Source organism: Hyalella azteca, unplaced genomic scaffold (assembly GCF_000764305.2).
Source record: "Hyalella azteca isolate HAZT.00-mixed unplaced genomic scaffold, Hazt_2.0.2 contig5828, whole genome shotgun sequence".
Classification (NCBI taxonomy): Eukaryota; Metazoa; Arthropoda; class Malacostraca; order Amphipoda; family Hyalellidae; genus Hyalella; species Hyalella azteca.
In genome coordinates this window covers 62,621-75,332 of record NW_025936008.1, presented here as the reverse complement: position 1 = coordinate 75,332, position 12,712 = coordinate 62,621, and the positions used below count along the sequence as shown (strand labels likewise).

Below are 12,712 nucleotides of genomic sequence, written 5' to 3'. Positions count from 1 at the left end.
ATCGTTCAGTTTACGTTTAGTATTGGTTTATTGGTCTGAATTAAATGGGAACAGTGCAGTCAGTCACTCAGTCACTACTAGTCGGTGTGTATAGAGGGTAGAGTCTGGTAGATTTATAGGACATAAAACTAGTAGATCTATTGATAGTGCTGTGCACTGTGCTATCAGCTACAGTCACTACTAGTCGGTGTGTATAGAGGGTAGAGTCTGGTAGATTTTTAGGACATAAAACTAGTGGATCTATTGATAGTGTTGTGCACTGTGCTATCAGCTACCTATCTGTTATGTGACTCTTCAATGTTTAGAAGATCTGCATTCCTGAAGTGTTTTTGTATATTGAAGCCAGTTAAATGGTCAATATTTAGCTTATTACCTTGCTCCTTACAGGTTACAAAGCTAATGAATAGACATAGTACCAATAATTGTTTACCCAAAAATCCCTAAGTGGTAAACACCACCTTGGCCTGTTGGCCATTATTGAAGGCAATAAGTGCCCTTTTTAGCCATCCATTATGATCCATATACTGTTATTGTTAATAGGCTAATTGCAACATAAAAAAAAACACTTCAAAAAGACAAAAAAGTTGAAAAATCAAAAAAATCAAATAAATCAAAAAAATCATGAAAAAATAAAAAAAATCATTGATTTTTTATTTTTTTGATTTTTTTTTAAATCAAAAAAATCGCCAACCCTGATTAGTGACGAGAGGATTAACTATTCTAGATATTCATGTTCTAGCAGACGCTAGGCACCTGGAGTCGTTCTCGGCATGTATGATGGTCCTCTCCTTGTAGTAGATCTCCTCCTCCTCCTGGTCGCACAGCAGCAGCACCACGCCCCCGAACAGGAAGATGGCAGCGCCCCAGCCTACGCCGTACGCCCAGCCAAACTCCCACACTTCGCGGTTACCTGCGCCAACGAACCAACATTAAACAAATACTCATTATGAATAACCACTCATTATCAAAATAAATAAACAATTTAGGATAGAGGTAAAAACCGACACCGCTTTCCCGTCGAACGACGGAAAAGCGTGAAAGGGTCATAAAAGATGGAACTTTGTACACGTTGATTCAATACAAGGTAGATACTCATTTATAAGGTAGATAGGTAGATACTTCATACTCATTTACGAACCAACATGAAACAAATACTTGTTATAAATAAGCACTCATTTGAGTTACATACTCATTTGCATGCACGACGAGACCACAAACTTCATTGAGGAACAAATGATCGAATGAATTATACGGACGCATAACTCGGTACTCAATTCCGAAAAATTATATAATGTAAATGGGAAGAAATGGGTGGGTTTATAAAACACTAAATTCCATTTCAACTAACATGGTAAACATTTAAGGAAAATATTCAATCACGAACAAATATTATATCCTCTCCGAGATTTTACATCAAAATTTAGTGAAATCTAATTTAAATTGATATTGAAGCTACTTGATTCATATTGATTACTAATATTGGAAATAATACATGCAGACTACAGAGGAGAAGTTCATGAGCAGTAAATCCGATTATCAGAGCAATGCGAGATTAAACTTGTACACATAAAATGAACTTTTATTGCGCCAACTGAACCTGGCTGAGTCTTTTTTTTCTGAAGAAAATAATGCAAAATTAACCTTCTGCAAATAGATAGAATTTATCACTCTCCTACACTGCGAGTAATAAAATTTAAAATTTCCTTTCAAAAAATAAATGCCCAGGTACTTTTCTTCTTCTTTCAATCAAACTTGAGCCATTTAAGCGAGGCATGAAATTTATGAGAACAGACACATACTAATGCGTTCAAATGGCAGGGAATGTCGGAGCAGGGGCCGTCTTCTCAAACATCACTGAGGGCTTTTAAAGAAAATACGAGGTTTTATATTATCAGTTTTATACGAGGAATCGGTCGCTACGTGTACTTAGCCCGCAACGTTTACTTAGGCCGCTACGTGTCCTTAGCCCGCTACGTTTACTTAGGCCGCTACGTGTACTTAAGCCGCTACGTGTACTTAGGCCGCTACGTGTACTTAGGCCGCTACGTGTACTTAAGCCGCTACGTGTACTTAAGCCGCTACGTGTACTTAAGCCGCTACGTGTACTTAGGCCGCTACGTGTACTTAGGTCGCTACGTGTGCTTAGGCCGCTACGTGTACGTAGGCCGCAACGTGTACTTACGTCGCTACGTGTACTTAGCCCGCTACGTTTACTTAGGCCGCTACATGTTCTTAGGCCGCTACGTGTACTAAAGCGAGTTATGATCGTAAGATCCCAGGTCTGCCGAGGACTCACCGAGTTCGAGTTCCTGAGCGAAGAAGACGGGGTAGAGGATGAGCGCCACCAGCACCGCAACCACTGCAACCACAGCACCGGCGTTAGAACATCGACGATACATACGGCCTGACCTATAACTACTGTGCCTCCTCAACCTAACTTGAGCAACGCAATTAAGGTCGTTACGACACGATTTAGAGATGGAAAAGTGATAAGTAAAATTTAATAGGACTCCTTATAAGCTTAAATACACAAGGATGTAAAAAGTATTACTTCGCGACCCTCTATTTGTCCGTTAGATAGTAGTTCTGTAACGAACGATTAAACAATCGTGTGGCTTGCAAGAAATAACAGCCAATAAAGTCAATAAAATGGAACATAACATATCGATACGATGTAACAAGACCAATATTATGAGGACACTCATTTCGGAAAATAAGACAACTTGACAAGTAAATATCAACTTTTCGAGTTAATTGAACTAATTCCAACGCATAATTCCAATCTAAAGCTACCCGTACATGGACACGATGATTGGGACTACAAAGATACATGGAGTCTCCCTTCAGGCAAATGACGTTGAAACAGAGTTGATTACGAGTAGATTAAGTTTAGACAGCAATGAATTAAAGTTATTTCGACGTAATGTGCTAGGTGACGCGGAGTTTGTAGCACTCACAGGCAAGGGTCATGACCCAGACAGCGGCGCGGTAGTAGCGGGTCTTGGCGCTGGTGTCGGTGGCGTGGAGGCCGAGACCTGTGAGGATCGTCGCGAGGCAGGACAGCAGCAGGCAGATCACGCACAGCCCCGCCGCCCCCATGATGTACGCTGGGATAAATCAACCAAGTTAGCCATCATCGTTAACCATCACCAAGATCATAATGATCATCATCATAACCAAGTTGGCCATCATTATGATGCTGATCACAGAGAAGCGTTTAGTATCTGAGAGAGGGAATATTTTTGCAACCCGAGAATACAAAAGATCATTTCAACTTTTATATTATCAGACAACTAATTAAAGCACTTGTGAGAGGCAACGGTTACGTAACGAAGCACTACCGCCCACTACGTATATAGTAATATCTGATAGCATACACACTGACGTAAGCATTAGTTTGGAAAAGCTATGGAAATACACTTTTATGCTCACGTTCATTTCTTGCAGGGTAGCAGCCATAATCGGCCTCGACCTTGAAAGGCAGGGGGGTGGGTGCCCCCTTCTCGATGCAGTGCTCGAACAGCCCCTGGCGCCACCCCATCGCCAGCAACCAGTCGCTCGATGACAGCGCCAGGATCATCAGGAAGCTGGTGATGGCACCGCACACCAGCGCGATCACCTGCAACATTAATTAATTACCATCTCTATCTCATGTTATTATTACTATAATAACATGAGGCGGTTATTATATCAAACTTCAGCATCACTTCGTATTCATCGGTTATCGCTACGCAGTAAAATTCAAAATAAACATAACGCATGAGACTACTTGACGTTTAAAAAAGAAACATGTAGGGCAGATTCCTCGTTGTGAGATGTTAAAAACGTAAATTTTGTCGCAACATTCCAAGATTTTAAAAAATAGTAACTGATTTATCTCATGACATTATAAAACCAGAAAGTCACTATATTAGGTTTTCGGAACCGAGTTGTACGCGTAATACACAAGACCACAGCATCTCCAGAGACAATACCGCGTATGAGTTTTGTCTCGAGAGACAAAGAAACGCTTATATACGATATACCTCGTATCCAAGGTAAATTAGTTAACATAAATCAATTCAATACAAAATATGACCCAACCTTAAAAAATTTGCGATGTAATAAAGAGAAGATATATCGGGAGATGGCAAAGCTACACAAGAAGAAAATTTAGAATACAGTTTTACTAAAATCGCTGACCGCTCGAAACGAGTAGGAGGCAATGCAACGCGTGGCGCACTACAAAGTTTTCTTAACGGCAAGGAACGCAATTGTTGACCTGCAATTCTAATTACAATCACACTTATTGATTAATAGCAGATTACTTGATGGAAACGAGACAGAAAAATCATAACATTTGACGCGTCTTAAAGCAAAGAGAAAAGAAATAAATTTCTCTATCACACGAGAAATTGAATTATTTTATGTATAAGCATAAAAGCTAAATTTGCTGAGCTCGGCGTGGCAATTACATCGTTGTTGCACGGACGATCGTCCTGAATGCATCTGCATTTGAGATGACAACGGGCGAGCGGTTATCATAGAAAAGCAGCAAGTACAGCAACGCTAACCTTCATCTCTTCGTGAACTTCATCAAACTTCGAGGCCTACATCGGTATATACAACGACAGTGCAAACGTTGACATCAAGGGAGACTTACGAAGTTGTTGCAGCAAGTCCAGAACGTACACAGTCTCATTCAGGAGTAACACAAGCAAACTAATTATATTCCTTTGTTCTACGTGACAATTTTACAATTACACATCGTTAATTGTTATGAAGATACCGAGGCGATTTGTTACAAGGCAAGATAGATCATGACGCAAGATTTACAATATCGAAGCTAACAAAAATAAGGGAATGAAGATAATAATGCTACGAAATACGAATGCACATAGTAAGACAAGTGGTGATAAAAAGATACCCGAAAATATTCTATACGAAACTTTTCTATTATTAAAAACATGCTGCGTTCAAATTTGTGGTTATCTTTGACAAAATAGTGAATTCTATAGGGCTCACGCGTATTGCATGGGGACGGTTCGAGAGCATTAGTAATTTAGCTCTAATCTCTGATTATACAATTGAGACTTTCAATCCATGAAATTTGTGCTTAGGTTGCCATTGTTACAGAAATGTTATGCCACAAAAAAATATATTATACTTAATCAGCAAAAATAACTGGCTTTGCCTGACGTAGACATAAAAGTAAAAATACATGCGAATGTTGCAACTATTTTAGCACCGATCCGGAGCCACTTATTGCAGATTATATTTCAGTGTGCAAGTAAAGCAAGCCAACACAGCAGCACAAGCGATTCTCTGCAGTCATGATGATATTAACACTGTAACGATGCAACTATAAATGGTATAATGGGAGCTTTTGATCACGAATTATTGGCGATTTTCCAGTTTTTTGTCAATCTATCGCAGCAAAGTAATATTAAAATGATGAGAAAACTCAATCTTAAAAATACCAAAAGCATCGAGATTTCGTCAATTAGATCGTATTGTTCAGAACTCACTCTTGAACGAGGATCGCGTATTCTCACTCCGATATTCATGCTCATGCACCAAGTATTTCATACAAATTGCTTTTAAAAACACCAAATGATTTCATGACCGTAAACTTTTATTTGCTGACGACCGTATATGTCGACCGTATACTAATACCTTTCATGACCGTTCGGTCATGAAATGATTCATGACCGAACTCTCTGCCATAATCTAATTACAATATTTTGTAAAGACTAAAGAGGAAATGTAGATGAAATGAGTGTTGATTAAAAGCGTTATAGGCAAATGATATAAATGCTGATTATATACAATGACCAACGAGAGAAAATGACTTCCACCAAAGAGACGCAGCAGCCACAGCTCATCAAGTATATGAGCAACAATGGAAACGTGGAAAGAAATTATTTCACGCGATTGAAGGGGTAACATTATAAAATGAAGGTGGTAACATTATTCAAATATTGAAAAATGAAGGGATAACATTATCCAAAAATTAAAAAAATGAATGGGGTAACATTATCCAAAAATTAAAAAATGAATGGGGTAACATTATCCAAAAATTGAAAAATGAAGGGATACATTATCCAAATATTGACACACTTTTTTACCCAGACACCAGCAGAAAGCAGGCGGAGCACTGATACGGCTTTTTGCCTGCCAAACAGGGTACAAATGACCCGCACAAGGGCAGAGAGTGCGTCGCTATTTGGACAAAGCTTCTTTCATTTACCTGAGAGAATTAATCGATTTAGTAAAGCCGCGTTCGCCTACGTTTTTAGACGTGATCGAATGCTTCAGAATAATTCTTCTGTAGATGCTTGAATAAGAAAGCCTGGGAGCATTCAAGCCTGCATTCCATTCATTCATTCATTGCTTGTATGTGGTATGTTGCTCCACGCATGAAATGATGTAAAAGTAAAAACTAGAAAATAAGTTATTATAATTAATCCGTTACGAATAAGTAAGATCTTCAAAAATTTTTTGTTTTATTATTATATACTTGTTGATTGGTAGATAAATTTCTGAATGAATAAGATAGCAAAGTATAAATTTCTTCATTATAATCTTACACGTTTACGAAAGGTAAAGACTAACAAAAATTAGCAAGGAAAGAATAATTGCACCGGCACAACAAAAGTACATGACAATTGAGCGCACCATTCGATAGATCAGATAGTCGATCACAACCCGCATACGCGGCTAGCACATTTAAAAATCTTAAAGGACGCAAGGAACCGGCGCGCCGACTTCCTTCAGAGCGCGCCACATCCGCCGTAGCCACGATCACCTTCACGCGTCACGACCGCAGCTCCCACATGCCGGCCCAGCGCCTGCACAGCCCGAATATTCTATAAACTGCGAATTAGCGACCCTGATTTTTACCATTAACTTTTCACGTATTTATTTTTACGGAAATTATTCATACATTTTTAAAGCTTATAAATCATTCAAGGTCTCGGAAGAAATTCGCTGCCAAAAATACATGAGATGAATATTTCCGAAAAAAGCGCGGAGCCGGCTACAGTTCCGGTATCATGTCCAAAAAATATTGAAGGAACACAATTCAGCAAAGCTGATGGTCTAGTAACAATACCAGCTTATTTATACCACTAACCCACACACACATTATTTTTCATAAAAACGGGGCTAAGTTTGTGTTAAAATTGAAGACTTCAAGATGTGTACTCGAACAAATCACGAAAAATAATGAACTATTTTCTGCATATACCAAACTTCGTATTAATTTTGAATACAATTTCGATTCTAATTGAGAAGGTGAGCGGCACGCACACCACGATCATCGATCATGTGGACGAGTCTTATAGCAATCGTGGTTATGAGCCCAAAACTATGAATAAATGAATGGATGCAGGGACCAACGAGAATCAGGGTCGTAAAACATCATATTAAATGTAGTGGTACAATAATTTGCATGCATCTTTAGTTTTGACGCTCAGTTCTGGATATCTAAAATAAACTTTTTACCTTAAGCCTTAAGGATACAATAATTATAATTTGTTTTCTTACACTTGGTTAACGAAAACACGCGGCATGCGGGGAAAAGCAGCTCAAAAATTCGCGAATCTCACAAATGTACAGACTCAACGAAAAGCTCAACCACAACTCACGTGCCGCGGGAAAGGGTCAAGATATATCAATCTCAGGCAAAACAAATAACAATACACTCTTTATAAACAGAGAAAACATTTTAGTGAATATAGACTATCCAGACTAATACCTAAGACGAAATCTTTACTAACGCCGTTGACGGATCCAAACATGAGGATAAGTAGACACCCTCGAAGGCCACACATGTTGACTTGGGAGCAATTCACGACAAACTGGCGGTAGGTTACAAGGAGATTGCGGCGTGGGACTGACGCACTCTGTATTGCGGCCGTCCATTTCCGTTCACGTCTCGCGCAACGCGATCATCACGTGCGTGAGAGGCGACGAGTCACGTAAAGTACATGGTTGAACAGGTATAAGGTTGACCCATGAGAAGCTCATTACTGCGGATGTAGTTTGCTGTTCGCCAGTGACGTCACTGATCTCAGCGACGTCACGGGCATTAACCAATCACCGAAATGCGATCAAAGTCATCAAACCAATCAACCAATCCATCATGGGAATGACGGGTTTGTTTACGTTTCTCGATCTCAGTGACGTCTCAAGAAAGCTGAACTGAAAGACGGAAATCCTCGTGGGTCAACCTTATATAGTTCAACCATAAGTAAAGTACATTACAGGGAGGGAGTAACACGGAGTTGTACTCAGCTGTACACTACAGGTACAGAGCAATCATTTACACTACAGGAAGTTTTACTCAGGTTCGCAGAAGCTCAGCCAATCTTATCGCATATGATTGGACGAGAATTCTTTGTACCCGGACGTATTTACTGTCATGATTGGAAATAAATACGTACGCGCAATGAGCTGCATCCGATTCCAATGCACGTCAGAAAATTTTTAGTTCATATTACATCAGCAGTACATATGAGTGTGAAATAATTGCTTCTAAATTATTATAATACTTATAAACGCACAAAAACTTCGGCGGGCTTTGTTTACAATTCTCTGCTGTAATACAGTGAAAGTCTATCATCTTACTCAATCATTTGTATGACATATTCGAGTATATATCTAATGCAATGTAACTTATATCACTCGAATTATTCACTACAACGTATTTACCTATTTTTGGCGAGTCGTAACTGACTTACCTAAGACACCTATAAGCTAAGTTATTATGTTAGAACGATACACGCAACATGCAATAGAACGGCAACGCTTTCAGCAACATCACGTTCTGGAAGCATCATTTATCATCCCAATAAAAGCGCCAGCTGCTGGGCTTTGAGCAAAAAATATAGGCAGAGATTTGTGTGGAGAAGCCGTGATGCAGAGCGAGGAGCATCTAAGATGCATATGTTTTATCGGGACCTCAAAAGTGTACGAGCCTAATGTTGGAAGAGAATAAGAGTGAGTAAGAGTAAGAGTGAATAAGAGTAAGAGTGAATATGAGTAAGAGAGTAAGAGTAATAGAGTGAGAGTAAGATGGTAAGAGTGAGTAAGATTAAGAGAGTAAGAGTGAGTATGAGTAAGAGAGTAAGAGTGAGTATGAGTAAGAGAGTAAGATTTGTTATTGAGGGTGTTGACGCGTACATTGTTCTAATATACAATATAATCAACGTCATTTATAGGAATGTATTCCCATTAGTCACGGAATTACGTTCTAATTCACGCAAGAAAAATGTGCGGGTCGCATACTCAACAATGATACGACAATGTATAGGAACTTCGTCTAAACTTTCCTATTAGCCTCAGAAGCTTTATTCAAAAACTTAGTCGGGAGGCTGTCTTTTTACAACTACAATAGTTTCATTAACCTCCCATGACATACATCTACTTACAGAATTATAATAACCATGCACACATCGCCCAAAGATAAAAAAAATTTTACGTAATCGAGGAGAAAACCCTGGGCCTATACTTTCAAAAAAAGTTAAGAGATCGTAAGTTCATTAGCCAATCATTGGCGGCCTTTCAAGCAAAATCCACCAATCATAGACAAGAAACAGAAGTATTTCAGGTACAAAAGACGCAGAAATTACCGACATTCCAGCGCGCAGGGCAAGGGGCCAAGGACGCCGGGCGCTGCAAGAACTCTACGGCGAGGCACGCGCTCGCGTCTCGAGTAATTAGCTCATTAGGACTTCATCAGGCCGTGGTTCTTATCACCAACGCTGCTGCTGCTGCCGGCCACCTCAATCACTACTCGTCATCATCTCATTAAAAAGTTTCTTTCCTTATAAAGTTTTTCTCTCACTATGGAATTTTTACTATTCATTTGCGGCAAAAGGTTCACGCAATAGAAGTGAAAAGGAGGAAAATTTTATCCAAGCGCCCTCTACGCGGGTGCGGTTTCTTCATTCGCGGTCTGTTGTGCTCGTATAGAGAATAGTTGGTGTCAGGACAAGGAATTTAAAGAGCAACGTTTTACAGTTTTAATAGAGACAGGCTTCCTATGGTCAGTTAAAAAATATAGAACGGCGTGTGATGAGAATAAGTGTTTCCTTTGATCAAGTACAGAATATGAATGTACCCGAAATTGATAAGTCTGGAACATGATGAACAGATAATAAGGAAAACACAAATAAAATCAGAACTAGATTACATAGCTTCCGTACCGACTAACGTAGCGGGAAAACATTACTCACAATCGGCGAAAATTTTTAGTAATAGCTTAAACTTAGCTTTTCTCTCATAGTATCAAGTAAAGCGACATCGCAGCTCATTTTCACACAGCTTACATAAGAAATTATACGAGAAGTAACGTGCGTGAACAACAAGCGTCTCCAGCGAGCAGAAACGAATAGTACTTTTTGAGGCAGGAATGTCAAAATATTTTCATTGCGAGTTAAAGCTGAATAAATCTACGGACAACATGAGAACACATTCAAACAAGGTGCACGCACATGAACACTAATGTGTTGCCCGTCAGTTGTTTACGAACGTTGGTATTCAGAACTGTCGTGATTGCACAGCCAAGGATTAAAGAGGGCTGACATACTCAGTAGACGGTTAATAGCCATTTTCAACAATAATAATTCAAATGCCACAGGGTACAGAGGATATGGAAAATTAGGCTGATTAATTTTTCGCTTACTACCGATCCGGTAATGAAGTCTCTCGGAGCCGTTGAAAGTATTGAAGCCGTTTATTTTCTTATTGGTTTGAAGAAAGCAGCAATGCTTGAGCTCGACTAATAATTTAGAATTTTTACACTTCGTCACATAGGTCGGGTTCACAATGTGAGTGAATTTTCTGAAGATTTTTTCATAACCTCACCACAGAAACGTAAGTAAATTATCACCCATTACTTAAGTATGTCCAGGATAATGTATGCAGGATTTATTTGCAAGCACCCGAGCAATTATTTGCAGTACGAACCTCGGATGTAAAAGATCAGGCGTGTAAGCAGTCACAACCAATCGCGTGAATTAAATAAAGTAATCGCAATCCGGTCATGGACAGAGTCTTGTCCTAGGCCTATACTTTCAAAAAAAGTTAAGAGATCGTAAGTTCATCAGCCAATCACTGACGGCCTATCGAGAAAATTCCACCAATCACAGACAAGAAAATAGAACGTAAGTACTTACGTTCACTTAGCGAGTTTTGAAAGTATGGCCCCTAGAGTATAAACGCTTAAGACGGATAAGACATAAGCACAAAATCATATCTAATGTTTTTGCAACGGCCGGACAATTTGCTTGCATAAAATATGGAGCATAAAAATTTGTAACCCAGCCATATCTATTGCAGAATTAGGTTTATGTCTTATCTAAAATATTCACCTTTTCTGGTCTGGAACATTTGCGAGCAAACACTACAATCATTTGAAACTTGCCGTCTTAATAGCGGAAAGCGAAGCTCCTGTTGCAAGTTGTACTTATTAATGATTTTAACTGTTTAAATTTATTGAAAACTGAGAAGCCAATGAACCTGCAACAGTTCTCTTCCGCATCGAGGCTTGCACCTGCTACTGACATGCAAGACAAAAGCCCATCCAGACCTGGGGAGGTGAGCCCCGATGGGTGGGCGGGATGGAGGACAGGGTGTTGGTGAGCCCCGATGGGTGGGCGGGATGGAGGCTAGGGTGTTGGTGAGCCCCGATGGGTGGGCGGGATGGAGGACAGGGTGTTTGTTAACCTCGATGGGCGGGTGGGATGAAGGATATAAACAAATCCCCAGAGGCCAAGGAGTCATGGCAACAGGCACCGGCAAGTCCACAGAACGGGCCGGTCTCACCCCCCGAACATGGGCACCGCGCCCGTTTCCTTGCACTGCAGTCCATTCACTCTTCGATCTTATTATGTTAGTCGAGTGCAGTCATAAAAGTTATAAAATATAAGAGTAATTCATACGGATATAGAAGGACTAACCGCTTGCAAAACAGCGGACAATTCTGACGTAGAACAACGCACCCTTGCAACTGGCACATGACGTTTATTAAACGTTATTTCAACTGAATCGACTCGTAATCAACGTTGTTTACCTGGAGGGCCGACAATCGTCGCAAGAGCTTATCGAAAGACAAAGTGAGCTTGTTTTATCACACAAGCAAGATTATCACATCGAAGGCATTCTTAATCCAACACAAACTTTCACGCCAGCATTTGAATTTAAATCTGAGTATCGTAAGACTAACTTTATTTTATGCAGGTTTGTATTCTATCTAATGATTTAAATCAATAACGCGTAGTTATCTAAAAACAGCTTTTAACGCACATTGAAGATGTGCCCCAGCTCGGCGGCAGCTTCGCGCAGAGACGTTTACATGCACGTGCACGGGATGCAGCTCACTGTAGAGACGTTTTAATGTGCGTGTACGGAAGGCAAGTAACTGCAGAGAGGTTTACATGCACATGGGGTTGGGAGGCGGGTTACTGCGGGGATGGCAGAGAGTATAGCTACACCCCGCCGCGTCAACCGAAAATTTTTTGGTATCCTATGATAAAAAAGATCCTTCATATTTAAAAAAAATCCTATGACACGTATCGACGATAAGACATTTTCATAGACAAAACATTATAATAGATGATTATTCTAAAAATCATGATGATGAGCTTCGTAATCGCTGACGCAGCTAATGCTATTGACGCAGCTAATGATATTGACACAGATGAAAATCCCGATGAATAAGAATGTG

General features: G+C 39.8%; 1 protein-coding gene across 3 annotated transcripts in view; it reads right to left on the bottom strand.

Annotated features, from left to right (window-relative positions):
• Positions 1-12,712, bottom strand: part of LOC108680296 (transmembrane protein 47) — a 57,284-nt gene that overhangs the window by 5,581 nt on the left and 38,991 nt on the right. For 2 of the 3 annotated variants that reach the window (XM_018169095.2, XM_018169097.2), the window contains exons 2-5: positions 3,433-3,619; positions 2,958-3,107; positions 2,297-2,359; positions 754-910 (exon numbers count right to left, since the gene is read on the bottom strand). In XM_018169095.2, coding sequence (XP_018024584.1) covers positions 754-910; positions 2,297-2,359; positions 2,958-3,107; positions 3,433-3,619 — 557 coding nt within the window. Of the gene's footprint in view, positions 1-753; positions 911-2,296; positions 2,360-2,957; positions 3,108-3,432; positions 3,620-7,760; positions 7,823-12,712 lie in introns of those variants that run through there. The other variant, XM_018169096.2, reaches the window with a different exon arrangement.